Source organism: Electrona antarctica, assembly GCF_951216825.1.
Source record: "Electrona antarctica genome assembly, chromosome: 12".
In the NCBI taxonomy this organism is placed as follows: domain Eukaryota; kingdom Metazoa; phylum Chordata; class Actinopteri; order Myctophiformes; family Myctophidae; genus Electrona; species Electrona antarctica.
The window spans coordinates 20,845,179-20,860,252 of NC_136793.1; the positions used below are offsets into that span (position 1 = coordinate 20,845,179).

Here is a 15,074-nt window from a genome sequence, read left to right on the forward strand (position 1 = left end):
TAATCAATGTCTTTCATTGTTAGGGGCTGAAAATAAACCACTTCATTGCATATTTAAAGACTGTTTTGCACCCCAGCACCATTCCCTGTACTACTAACACTAAAGGGTTGGGATACACATTTTCATGGACTCTGAACAATCCGAGAAAACCCAGTGTGACAGACTTCACTTAAGCCCTAAAACTTTAAGATAATCAATCTACTTTCACCACTAATCAAATTGCGATGAACACGTTGTGAGCCAAGTCTAGTTTAGACATTAATCCTCTTATTCTCGCTTAGATCTGAATCCACTACTATATCAGCTACTGTATATTCATTCAAGTTGTATTTATTCTCGAAATTACACTGAGTAATTAAACTCCTTTTCAGTGTCGTCGAGTAATACAATATCATATAGAAAAACATCACAATACATCAGAAGACCAGGAAAAGAAAAACTAAAAGGTATACATGTGAATTACATAGGTTTACAAAAAAGCTAAGACAAATTTCAAAACGATCTAAAAACAGTTACATATTGTGGGGGTCTGTATGCTCACCAAGGTTTTAAAACGACGTAAGTGTACCAATGTGGTCAATTTCAATGTTGTTTGCAGGTCATTCCATGTATTAGGGCCACAGAAGCTAAAGACAAGTTCAGAGTTAACTTTTGGTACCTTGAATTTGGGGAAATTACTTGACCGGGTATGGTAGGGTTCAGAGTCTCATTTCAGAAAAGATGAGATGTATTTAGGACAATCTCCAAACATGGCTTTATACAAGAACAGGTGCCACTGCCAATGCAGTTCTCAGTCAGGGAGACCATCCAACCTTGTTATATAAGATACAAGGTGAGTACCATAGCTATCACCCGTAATAAATCGAATCGATGAGTGATAAACAGAGTCTAGGGATTTAATAGGCATTTCACACTGAGAGGGACTGAATCCGTTTCATTGGAACCGTTTTCCGAATACGGTTGCCTGGTCCCCGATGGCCATGATTCACATTGCCCGAGATTGCACCCGGGTACACTTGCATAACACACTTTGATCCTCCAGATGGCGGTGTGCTTGATGGCTGGTGCGCACGGACACTGACCATCAACTCTGCGACATTGTCTCCAATAAATCCAGACGCACTGCATTGCATTGCCTCTTTTGGCTCTTTGCCGTTATACTACTTCACTGTCAGCCTGCCTGCTATTCACTGTGTCAGTCAGTTCTGTGCTCCAGTGTCTTGTTTGATATTAGTTTAATGGATTCTACTTTAGCATTATTATTATTATTTTGTTTTACTTTGGAAACTATGCCAAGCATTATTATTATTATTTTGTTTTACTTTGGAAACTATGCCAAGCAAAGCCCAAGAGCCATGTGTAGTCCAAGATCAGCGCGTACTGCGGTGCTGCGCGTATAGCAGATTCAACAGGAGACGGGCGGCATTGAGAAATGAGCTGGTGTTACGCGTCGTGCAGCGTCTGTGTTTTTTTTTGTTGACGCTTGACTCGTCGACTAGAGATCATCACGTTCTAAAAAAAAACAGTCCACTTCCTTCTTTAGGTACGCATGCATTCACATTGGAACGATCCGTATCTGAATACACTTCAACGGTCCAGAGACCCGCCCCCATGCGGTCTCGGGGACGGTTGGGCGATCCGCTCCCGGGAACGGTACGCATCATTCACATTACCACAACATCTGCCAAGTGGTCCCGAGTGCGCACCCGGGACCATAGTGTGAATCGCCCCTAAGAGTGGATGCTGCTGCATGTCTATGTCTATAGATGATGTCTCCATAATCCAAGACAGACAGGAACACTGCCTCAACTACCCTCTTTCTGCTAATGACAGTAAGTCTCTCATTAATCCAAATACCAAGATATTTATACTCTGTGACTCTTTCGATATCAGCTCCATTCATAGAAGATATGCGAATGTCATTATAAGAGATTTTTTTGGCTCTGGAGAACAACATGAATTTTGTTTTGCTGATGTTCAACATCAATCTGAGACCAAGGGCATCCTGGAGGATGTTAAAAGAAAGTTGTAGGTTTTCTATTGCGACTTGTATAGAGTCTGCTGTACAATAAATGACAAATATCAAATCAAGCACAATCAAATTATGATCCTTTGTATATTTCATCACATTGCAGTGCACGCTGTCAGACTGTCATATAAATGGACATTATCCACAACTTTCTGCTTCAAGGCATTTTAAACAGAAAGTTTCTTATCTTTTCCAAAAATAGCAATCATCTCTGACAACTCTATTGACATAGTTTATCCACACAAATACATTTTCATTTCAGTGATTTTTACTAACTGTAGTGCATTTAATTGATGCTGGCATGGTTGGGGGGTAAAAAAAAATCAGAAATCATTAGAATATCACAAATAGCTTTGCCTCTTGATATTGGTATTTGATGAATCTAAAGTTATTAGTTTTTAGTGATGGAGTGATTAAGTGAAACAAGAGAATGGTTTGAAGAGAGTAGAAAAAGAAAGCATTGGACACATCTTGGGTGCAGATGATAATGAAAGACACGGCAAGAAAGAGGAGAGAGACCAGATACTGTAATTACTGCCATGCTTAGTCTATCCTCAAACACATCCATCACCTTGCACACACACACACACACACACACACACACACACACACACACACACACACACACACACACACACACACACACACACACACACACACACACACACACACACACACACACACACACACACACACACACACACACACACACACACACACACACACACACACACACACACATCTGGAACGAGATGATAAGGAGGATAATAACCTTGAGACCTTTCCCTCCACCACGCTATTTCTGGAATGTTTATTTCATCATCTACTCTGCTAGAAATAAATGCATGGATACGTGCCAAAAGCAAAGAGGCATCATACATGGCACTGCTGCTGTCCTTTGGCCAGCTTTTCTAGGTAGCTTTTCTAAGTTTGTTTTAATGAGGGGCAGGTTTGCTGGACACTACCAATACACATATTCACACCAGAAAGCTAGCCTTCAGACGACCAGGCTCATAACCTTCTTCAAAACTGGGGAAAAGGAAGGAAATCTGACACAAAAGGGGGGTAACACAGGTTTTGCATGTACACCACTTAGTGTGGTAATAAGCTAAGTTTCACTTTCACATCTGGAATTCACTGGAATAATTGTCTCTGTTCTTGTACAGTAATAGTTAATATTTAAGCATCATGGCGGCGTTGCATACCAATCACGAGGCTTGGTGTCTCTCCTAGATTCATATCACGTAAATAAGCAATTCCATTTAACCATTTTTGCAACATGGAGAGATAGGCCAAGTCATTTAGAGCAGGGTTTGTAATGCCATTGGTTTATGTTTATGCCAAACCTAAACCAACCACAGCTCTTATCCTTATTGTCTCCACCAGGCCGAAGGCATGGGGAGAGAGTATGTTTTGCACTCCGTCCGTGTGTCCGTCCTTCCGTCCGTCCTTCCGTCCTTCCGTCCGTCTGTGAACAGCTAATCTCCGGCACCGTTAACCCGGTCGATGCCAAACTTTGCACACACACTCCCTGGATGCCAACGATGAACCTCTGCCCCACATTTTCCAGAACGGCCTGTTATAGCGCCACCATGAGGCAGCTTTTCACATTTTCTACCTAAAACTACACCGATCTGCGTGAAACGTTGCATGCACACTCCCTAGAGGCCAAGGACAAACCTTTTACCTGCCTTTTCCGCATCTGCCTTTTATAGCGCCACCAGGAGGCCGACTTTTGTAAAACACATTTTTTGATATTACTCCTCCAGATTCTGTCCAAAAATCTCACAAATCGTTACACAGTATCTCTATGGTCATGTGCTCAAGTCGGATCTGTCTGATATTTCATATTACATCCTAATTGCCTATAATTGGCTTTCACAGTTTGCAAGATTGCCCCGTTTTGAACAATAGCCTCAAATCATGAACGCAGCATGCAATTTACGTGAAATCTTTCACACATTTTCTTACTAGGCTGAGGAATATATCCCACCCTTTTCACATTGGCCTGTTATAGCGCCACCAACAGGTTGATTTTTGCAAAACACATTTTTGGAACAAAATGCCTCAAATCGGTACACATGATCTCTGTAGTCATGTGATCAAGACGAGTCTGTTGGATTTCTCAGATTGTACACTGATTGGCTAAGATTGCCTTCCAAAGTTTTCAGGAGTGGCCCGTTTTGTACAAAATGCTGCACATGTCCTGCTCATCCAGAATTCTATCCTCAGAGATGCTATGAGTGATCTGGCTCTGCATTTCCTCAACAAAATGAAGGAAAAAAAAATTCTCCTAAACATTTTGCCAAACATCACACACACTCCTATCCTCCTGGTGGAGACCTGTGCCCGGAAGGGCACTTTTTCTAGTAATAATGATGTAATGATAGCCTGAACAATCATTTATTAGAAAGGAACCAGCATATATATCCGAGTGCTGAAATCATCTTACCAACATGGATCACATCACACAGCATAAGAATGGTTGGGCATTGATAAATATGGCAGCTGAAATTTACATTTAAATATCACAGCCAAACATCTTCTTTGTTTAGAAGCCTCGCCCCTAGAGTGGAATATGGACAAGAGAAACTTCTATCATGTGGAGATATATTATGTATGTATATTCTAACTAAGTCTGCTAAGTTAGATATTGCAGAGAAAGGGACAACAAGCCAACATGGAGAGCAGCTGCACTGCACAGGTATGGCATTCGAGCATGAGGTTTCCCTCTTTAACCAAGGTTCCAAATCCTGACATAAAGGACATTATGCCTTCGGAGGTGTCACTCTCCATGAAAAGGAAAAATACAGTCGCATCTTACACATGCTTATAGGTGTTCTAATAGAGCCAGATCTGCTATTTGATGACTGTCAAGGTGTTAACCCTCTCTGCATCTAACCCATAACTTTGCAATTCTGTTGTCGTTTGCTGCGCTTGGGAATTTGTTCTCACTTCCCGTCCTGGACTTTCAGACCACTACTATTGTTTAATTTTCTCTCTTCACCTGGAGTCTCAGGAAATGAAAAAATAGCTGCTGGTTTGCACTCTAGGCCCTCAGTGAACCACTGCTCTAAGGAACAATGATCATGCAGGGTATTGTTGTGAACCTAATTATGAACTAGTGTGTAAATATGACCTATTACCCCACATCACCTCCAACAGATTAAACCCATATTTCACTTTGACAGAATACCTTCACTTTAAAGATAACTCACCTATATGGGAGATTGTGAAAGTAAACCCAAGTGATATCGATTCAACATAGTCTCTAGTCTCTACACAAACCGATAAACAAGGAGAATAATGACCTTGTGTGTTAAAACAAGCCAGCTGACCCGTCCTCCACCCGTCCCTCTTACACTATAGCTGCCACAACGAGACAAAATGTGAAGCATGGATATGAGTCGCGGGTGAGCAGATTTTAAAGAGCGAGGGAGGACTTGATTTTGACAATGTTATTCTTAAAAGATGGGGGGGGGGGGGGGGGGGGGGGACAACAGCTCAGGGCTGCCCACGGAGGGGACATTCCAGACTGCTCCCACACATACATAGCGCTATGAGCTTGTATATCTGCTATTTTTCAATAACTATAGTATAACAAAAGTGGTTAAAAGCTAAAGTGACAGGTCTTAATGGGTTAACATAGCTTCAAGAGCAGGCAACTCACAGCTCCAAGATGAGGATGACCTCAGCCTTGTTCTCATAGACCTCGTGCAGCGTTATGATGTTGGGGTGCTGGATCTCTTTCAGGATGTTCACCTCGCGCTCGATGTCGTCCCGTGTCACGCCGCGCCGGCTCGACTTGCTCCGGCGCTTCTTGATGAACTTGCCGGCGTACTCCACGGCGGTGCTTCTGTGACGACATCGCCGGACCACCGCAAACTGACCGCTGCCAATGAGAAAAGGCAAGAAGAGGGAGTTTAGAAGATAAACAAATGATAGCTTTTGATCATGAAATAGACTATAAACTAGGGATAGAAGAATACATAAATAAGAGGACCGGCATTCATACACAATACTGATAAACAACACTCAAAACTAAATTTATGATCTGCATTGATGAAATAAATTCCTGAACCAAAAAAACAAATCAATAAATCTCAGTTATTGTTGCTGGGATTATGCAACCCTCCTCAAGAAAATAGAGCCAAGAAATGATATCACCATCCAGAGCATTCTGTCAAATTCCCCTTTATGTGTGTAAATCATAAATAATAGACACTAAGGAAATAACTGTGAAATAAACTCGGCAACAAACGTTCGGAAACTTACCCTTGGTCCATTATTTCTACACTTTAATAATACCAATTGGTATTGTATTTTATATCATTTTAATCGTTGATTAGTCACCTTTACAGTAATGCTTGTAAGGATCAGGCATTCGTGGAATGAACACAGCTAAACGTGGGGGTAGTGCCTCCAAACAATTTGCCAAAATGGCAAGTGGTTACTTGGTATTCACCCTTGCTTTGAGTTGCTTAGTCACTAAGCAACTCAAACACCTTAGTGGATTGGATGATTGAACTCTCACACAGTAATACGGGGGGAAAAAACACATATTGGCCATTTTTACACTATTCATTTTACACCCAGTGTTAGGGAACTCAGTAGCGTCTGAAGATCCATACGCAGCCACAGAAATAATGGACCAAAGTAAAATTTTTGAACTTTTATTGCCGAGTTTATATGAAAAAAGGAAACTAATTCTAGACATTGTTGTGACAAACATTAGACGCAGAGGGACCTCAAATATTGTACAGTAATAGTGGTATGCGGTATGGTACAGTGGTACCATCTACAGTAACAATCCATGGTTTGGAACTGTAATACCGTGCCCATGGTATAAATTAACCCTGGCATTAAATGTTACGTAAATGTTACAATGATAATACATGAAAGTTTCGGTTGATACTCAGCACAGCTGTTCCACAGACAATGGTCGTGAATATTAGCCTATATGTATCAAATCAAATAAAACTAACTTTCATTGTGGACTACCATGGAATGATCCACAGACCACCAAGGGTCCGCAGACCCCAGGTTGGGGACCCCTGCTGCTGAAGAGCCTCATGGCGCACTACCAGTGACACCACTCCCAGTTGAAATGCATCCAAGGAGCAATATTATGCTCCACACCCTGAATGCTGCACAACAGGATTGACCAACTTTCGATTTCGTCAGAACTGGAAGGCATTTGTTTACTTTGTTGAAATTCAATATTCAATGTGAAACCTACTACTACAACAATAGTGGTTATGATACTAGGTTGGCTAAAACGGCAAATACTCGTTGTCACTTGTTCATCAACCTAGTGTATTATGTTTTTAAATTCACAAACCATAAGAATGTACAAGTGTAATGGAGTAGCCCTGCCCGAGGTCAAAGGGAGGTGAGTGTAACCAAGTAGCCTGCCAGTTCGCCCCAATATCTTCCCTGACCAAGGTGGCCAAAGGCCAAGCCATCTACAACAGGGTCTGTATAAGACTATACAGTATGTATGTACAGTATGTCTATTAATGTAGATCGATCACTCATAGCCAATACCGCACATGACATCACAACAGAAGAACCTCTGCAAATGAAGTGCCCGGTGAAGTAAAGGTTAAAGTGAAACTTAAGGGGAAAAATTGCTGTGGGGCATAAAGTCTATATCTCCATATTTAACCTTTTATGTATTTTCATAAATTAATGCACTATTTTATATTTCATCATATTGTCACATGAAAGTAGTGAAAATTCCAGTTCCACACGCTTGTAGATCTGCTTAGATACAATTAGAAAGATCTTCGCCTATAGGGATGATAGGTTGAAAGTGGTCTGTTGAAAGTCTGTCTGTGTATTTGTATGAATAAGAGCTTGTGACTACATAACTTGGATCTACGGAACACAGATTTTCCATTCCTGAAAATAACTTTGTTTCCTTAGCTCTAATCATGTACTTATTTGTGCGACAAATAGCTGATCTACAATCCCGTGTGACATTGTGATCTTTGACTTTTGAAAATAATGAAATGTGCAAAAAAGCTCCCACTTAGAAAACTAGCAGGCCGTGACGGTCCTGACGGATGAGGGGCGCACAGTATGTGGAGGTAATGGAAAGTGTGCATCTAATACAAGTGCCTACACCAGCGACTCTGATATTGCAATGGGTGATGGGCGTGAGTGTGTGTCAGGAAAAAAGACAGACAACTCTGTAATGGAAATTCCACCATCATGTCCCTGTGCAGCAGTCTGTTATTGAACATTGCTACCAGATGGGATAACGCTGACACCACTGCTACACAACATGTCAGGCTACCAAAACAAAACCAGGAAAACATATAAGCACTCGACAGGAAGCAAAGAACATTTGGGGTCTGTCGACGCCCACGCCGCACGTGCCTCCTCGTGCCTCAGGCAATAGTCATGCACTTAATATACCACACACGCTAAGAGAGGGAGGGAGGAGTTACTTAATATACCACACACACACGCACTAAGAGAGGGAGGGAGGAGTTAAAGAGTGAGACACTTAATATACCACACGCGCTAAGAGAGGGAGGGAGGAGTTAAAGAGTGAGACAGGAAGATGGGAAACAGACAGACAGACAGACAAGATAGTGAGTGAGTGACAGGGAAGATGTGAGGGAGAGAGGGGAAAATAGAGGCAAAAATGGAGACAATGTGTAGACAGTGACAGAGGCACATTTCCAATGTCTTCCAAGTTCCTCTGTCCTGGCCAAAAGCAGTGGACATAATGAAGAGATGTCCCTGAGTCTGTCATCCGGCGTAGTCTGAAAACCCACCTCTTCAGACTCCATCTTAGCCCGTAGCACTTGCCGTAGCACTTGCCGTAGCACTTGCCGTAGCACTTGCCACTGCCCCGACGACCTTACAGGCGTACACAAAGGCTCAACTTATGTAGCCTGGGTTCCAGCCTGAATCGCTGCATTCCGTGCTTCTGAATTGTCACTCGCTACTTAGTCTGGAAAGAGGCTGCTTGACTCGCATTTCATAACGTCACCTGTTACGTAGCCACGTTGTTGCAGATACGTCATCAGCCAGCGCCACTCTGTCCATGCTTCTCACCGTTGAAATAAATACCGCCGTTCGAGACGTGAGAGTAAAAACCTAAAAAGTAAATGATTCAGTAGTCCGCTGTCAGATTCGGTAGTACAAAAAAATGACGGCTGTGTTGGGTGAGTTTAGTGAATGATAAGGGGACGTTGCAGGACAACAGCAGTAGCTGCGCAGTGCGCATTAACACAACGTCAAACTGGTGTTTTTCCTCAACCCGCACCACAGACCAATCAGAAGCCACGATTCTATTTCAACCTTTCATATGTCCCGCCTACCTTGGATATTAGGAGACTGGCCAGACTGAGTTGCGAAGTGACATTTTCAGATCCGCGGAACGCAGCAAATCAGGCTGGGCCTGGAACCCAGGCTACAACTTATGTAACTTAGATAGCATTTTATGTAGACATAGCACTAGTCTGCATAGTTCATTATATAAATATTCCACGGATCTTAGCAGACGTATGATTCATGATGACTATTTTTATGTATTCGATGTACTACCATGTCTTTTGTTCCTGCTTACTGTAAGTCAGATTAACACAAACTACGCCAGCATTTATTGATAACTGTGATATAATTCACACCAGCATTTTTCCCTGTTCAGCTCTTATTTTGAAAAGCCAGAATTCCGGTGTTGATCTTATATTAGGAAGTTGGACTATGCGTGGTCACGTCAGTCTAATAGAAGGGAACACAGATTCTGCTCTGGGCCGTGGAATAAACCTTGTTTTGCCCAAAAATGCCATCTGGGACAAGGAATGGGAGATACAGGCGATTGAAAGAAACAGATAGAATGGGTGATTATGGCCACGATGATCTTAATGGCGCGATTAGGGATGCCAAACGACTCATATTTGGCCAATCGATAAATCGAGGCCGCAAATCGACGAGTCGATCGACTTTTTTTCCTATTTATTTTCCATTATTTTTTATTTTTTTATTTTTGTTGTTGCTGCGCAGCAGTTGAGGAGAACGCAACTATGCATTCCTTTAAGCAACACAACTTCTGCAGCTGCATCCATATGTTTAGAATTTGCATCAATGATCAAAGCCCAATAATAAAAAATAAACTTTATTTTGTAAACAACGACACTGAAGGAGCAGCGGCGCTATCGGCTGCTATGCTATCAGCTAGTCCCAACTCAAGTGTCTGCAGCAGCCTGTCACAAGTCCCGTAATGAACTGATACGGGACGCACGTTGTTCCGTATTTTAATGTCGGGTCGGGGAATAAATACAGTATGAATGACGGCGGGATTTATTTGACAACGTTGTCCTGCTTTCTTCACGAGAAGAGAAGAGCGCTCACAGCTCAGAACAGAGCGGACCTGTCTTTGAGCGTGAGCAATGAGATGCGAATTGCGAACCTGGGGTCTGGGGGCTCAGAGCTGCAGCCATTGGCTCATGATACGAGCACACGACCAATGGGACAGAGCATTCAGTGTTGCTAAGATACCCTTCCCCTTCACCCCACACCCTTGGACGATGGCGCTCTAACTGCAGCCAGGGCATGCATGTGAGGTGCGGCGCTGACAGGCGCAAAAAAAATAAAATAAAATAAAAACGATTTTTCGACTCATACGTTTTTGAGTCGCGGAAGGCATGAGTCGAAAATCGAGTCGATTTTCAACTTTTTTCAACATCCCTAGGCGCGATCCTGTGTTATGACACAACAACAGCTAGCAACCCGATGCTAACGTGAGTAGCATTATGACTTGATCAATCAAAAGCATTATAAAACACCAATTGCCGGACATCAACGGCAATGGCGTGGAGCGTAGCATTTATTAATTGGCGTAGATCTACACGAATGGCGCGATAACTGTTAAGAGCGTCTGCTATTTGCCTAAATTCTAAATTGTCATCGGACTCAAATCATCCTGCCATAAGCACAGTGGACAGTTTATAGAAAGTAAACCAGAGCAGTTATAGATCTTCTGTATCTGTAATACTGCAGTTATAGGTCTTCTGTATCTGTAATACTGCAGTTATAGGTCTTCTGTATCTGTAATACTGCGTGGATATAATATTTGTGGAGTAAATATCAGGCTATATGATTGAAATGGCAAAGGAGATGATTTCCAGCCCATCGAAGTGAAAATAATAAAATATGATTCCTGTGCCTCCTGGGCACACACCTGATCTCTACCCAATGCTAAACTTAGAAAAACATTTGGAAATATGAACTCAACTCTACGTATGAGCAAGCCATCTGGCTTGTTAAGGAAGAGCTAGAGGCTTGTTGACAGGAGGAGGAAAGGAGGGTTGGGGTTGGGGGCTTTCTCATGCTAATGTAGCTTCCGACGACCCCCCTATTCATTTCAGCTTCATCCTATTGTGGGACCTGGCTCAAAGTCAGATGGGCCTCCGATGAGATAATACACAGTAAAATTCTCAGTTTCAACTCAGAGCGTAAATATATACCCATAAGGGACCATAAACTTAGTTAAATTAACACTGCGGATTTCGCTGTTAGAGATGGACATTAACGAGTGCCTGACAGCTATTTCAACATGACGTTATAAAATCCTCTAAGGCGAAAAATTGTAGAAGCAAAATTGGCTACATTGGTATGTAAGTGTAGTTGTAAACCTACATTATAAGCACATGGTTCTGGACATTACAGTCAAAATGAGTATATTAAATAGTATACTAATAACTCAAATTAACCACTTAAACTGTTACTAGCCTACTTTGCTGACCGGAGTCCCCAGGGGGTCTGTACTTGGCCCCCTTCTTTATTACCTCTAAACCAAATCTCTAAACTAAACTAAATCAAATTTCACCGAAAAAAGCTAAGCTCACGAGTCACGACAAAACACATAATAAAATTGAGCTTATGATTTATCACTGATGTTTGCGTGTTTTAACCATGTACCATGTATATATTAATGCTAGTCATAGTCTCTTGTATCTCTATTCTTTCCCCCTCTCTTGTAAACTACAAATAGTGGGAGCATTTCACCCAATTTAAAAAAAAAGACAATAAAGTTGAAGTTGAGTATTATGACATGCCCAGAACAAGAACGCTTTCAAGCCAACTGTTAAGCAAATAGCTAACGTAACATGTGGTCATTGTTGATTCATAGTACTGCATTGTACACAATATGTTGTATAATTTCTTACACACAGCCAGGAACTTTGCAGATCGCAAGGAACTGAAAAATACCACAAAGGTCAGTCTGATTTGTAACCTTTGTTTGTTTTGTTTGGTGTGATAAAACGGTTGCAATGAGGAAAGGAAAGAAAACCGACTTCCCTTTCCTCAATAACCACTTGGGCAGTTTATACTACACCCTAAACTTAGTTGACCGGATTCACAATGGCTCTATACTAGACCCCTGGATGGGAACATTTATACACTAGACCCCTGGATGGGAACATTTATACATTTATGTGGCCGTTCCCAAACATTTTTCAGCTTTAGTGGGGCTATCTGTACTGTAGTCGCGGTTCCAGCTCTGCACATAGTCGGGGTGCACAGACTGTGCACATCTCCAGAGATGGACTGATGACTCAATAACTTCTTTCCTTCTGTTCAGAGATACCGTTACTGTTAATAAGCATGTTAATAAAGTATTCAATCAAGTTTCCAATGTATGGTCCACCATAATGTTTATTTTTTCCGCAACAGATGAGGAACAAACAATTGAAACTGCAATGCAATGCAACGCTTATGAAGTCTAAATACTAAATGACAGACATCTCTGTGTTGCACCAAGAAAGAACTGGTATATATTGGGATATGATAGCTCCTGTAATTTGTCTTGAGTTGCTTAAGGCAAGCATAGACAAAGACGAGCAGTGAAGCAAAAAAAATACCTATTTCATACTTTGTCAGGAGTGCCGAGAGAACAACCTGGATCTCAGAGTTCAACAAGACCAAAAAGCTGATCGTGGACAACAGGAGGCCAGGCAGAGGAACACCCCTACATAGAAGGTGCTCCATATCATTGGTCCTCACTAATGCTCATTAGAAGATGGCACAGGCTGATCATAATTGATCCATCGTTGATGGATATTCCAAGCTCATATCAACTACAGCCTGTCTCTTCCTGGAAAGTTAGTATTTTAGCATTTATTGCGAGAGCAATCCGAAAACGCGTCCAGTGTACCTTTACTATAAAATCGTGCATTTCCCGTCAGTCAGTTGTTTGGTTGGTCACCCCAGGCATGACCATATATGGTCATGCCTCGTGACATCACATGACATCATCAGTTATATTTACGTCATCTTGTCCCTAACACAAACATTAAATGCCATGAACAATAAAGATAATTTAATGTTTGTTTTGACACCGTTTGTTTTACATCACCTAACTTTAATTTATTAGCGCCCCTCACATCACACAGGAGTGATTTTTATTGTTCTTTCTGTTGTATACATTTCCGAATTTCCAAAAGTTTGCAAAAACAATTGCCTATATAGACATGCACACAATAGAGATGCCAGGTTGAAAGTGGTTAAAGCAAAGTAATTCTGAATGATTGCTTCATGCTAGGATGGATGTGAAAAGAAAGATGCCGCTTGGGTTGGGTAACATAGGGTTGGGTAACATAGAGGGCAGACAGTGTTAGCTAAGCCATTTCTTAACATATAAAGCTGACATGACAGCTTTAGCCACAGTGTCTCTAATGTAAGTGCAGTACTATTTCTGTTGTCTTGCAATTCAACGTACAGTATTTCGATGTGGCGGTGCCCATTTGGCAGTACTTTCTTTCTGTAGCTGTCCAGTGTACTGATGTTTATAATGAGTTATTGCGACCACAGGTCGCATTTACTATGAAATCGTGCATTTCCCGTCAGTCAGTTGGATGGTTGGTTGGTCACCCCAGGCATGACCATATGTGACATCACGTGATGTTGATCCTTCCCCATCCATCCTTCCTCTTCGATGTCTCCCTTTTGACTGATACCTGTCCATTTAAACTCTAGACGGGCCTGCCCCAAAGTTATTAGTGCCGGCTACCGGCGAAAGCACTAATAACTTTGGGGCAGGCCAGTCTTCTGTCACCCAGGCGGATGTGTGCACGCGACCTCAGGCATCTTACTGGTTTTATTGAGCTGCATTGAGGTGAGGCTAACCAACGGACTAACAGTCACATCAGGAAAAAAACAAACAAACTACCTATAGAAGCACTTACTGGGAGGCTTGCTATAATCACAAAGCTATTATTTCCAAATCTACCTCACTGCGCGTGTGAGGCACACACACACACACACACACACACACACACACACACACACACACACACACACACACACACACACACACACACACACACACACACACACACACACACACACACACACACACACACACACACACACACACACACACAAGTGAGCCCACCCTTCATTAACAACACCAGCTGCACACACATACAAAAAACATATGGGAAATGGCAGTGGTTCAAATGAGCCCAATTCCCTTGTTGAGATAGTAGAGGAACCATAAGCTGATTCTGATTTTCAAATAATAAACACCTCAAATATAAATGTTTTTTTAAGATGTATTTTGGGGCTTTTTATGCCTTATTGATAGTGTAGAGAAGTCAGACAGGAAGGGGAGAGAGAGAGATGGGGGGTGACACGCAGCAAAGGCCGTCCGGATATGGCCTCGAACCTTCAGCGCGCTGTCAGGCTACATTGTAGCTTAGGTGCCCTGCACAATGCCATTGCTCTTTTGGGCAACTTTTAAAATTTCTTACAAATATTATTTTTCATTTTTCAACATTTTGAAGAAAATGTCAAACAGTAGGCCTAGTGAAAATATCAGAATGTGCGATTGTAGATCGTCTATTTCGCTACTTGTCATACAACTAAGTAAATAGGGCTAAAGTACTGCTGTACTCCAAATAATAAACCCCCGTCTTATTCAATTTTCCTCAGAATATAGTGACGGCTGTGAACAACAATTCATAATGTTCAGGCAAATGAGACTTAATGACTTCTGGTTAGCAAAAACTACCTGAGAAATCCC

General features: G+C 41.9%; 1 protein-coding gene across 2 annotated transcripts in view; it reads right to left on the reverse strand.

The window, feature by feature from the left end:
- The window catches only part of dapk1 (death-associated protein kinase 1), a 100,626-nt gene that overhangs the window by 63,229 nt on the left and 22,323 nt on the right, over positions 1–15,074 (reverse strand). For both annotated transcript variants that reach the window (XM_079516404.1, XM_079516403.1), the window contains exon 3: positions 5,700–5,921. In XM_079516404.1, coding sequence (XP_079372530.1) covers positions 5,700–5,921 — 222 coding nt within the window. The remainder of the gene's footprint in view (positions 1–5,699; positions 5,922–15,074) is intronic.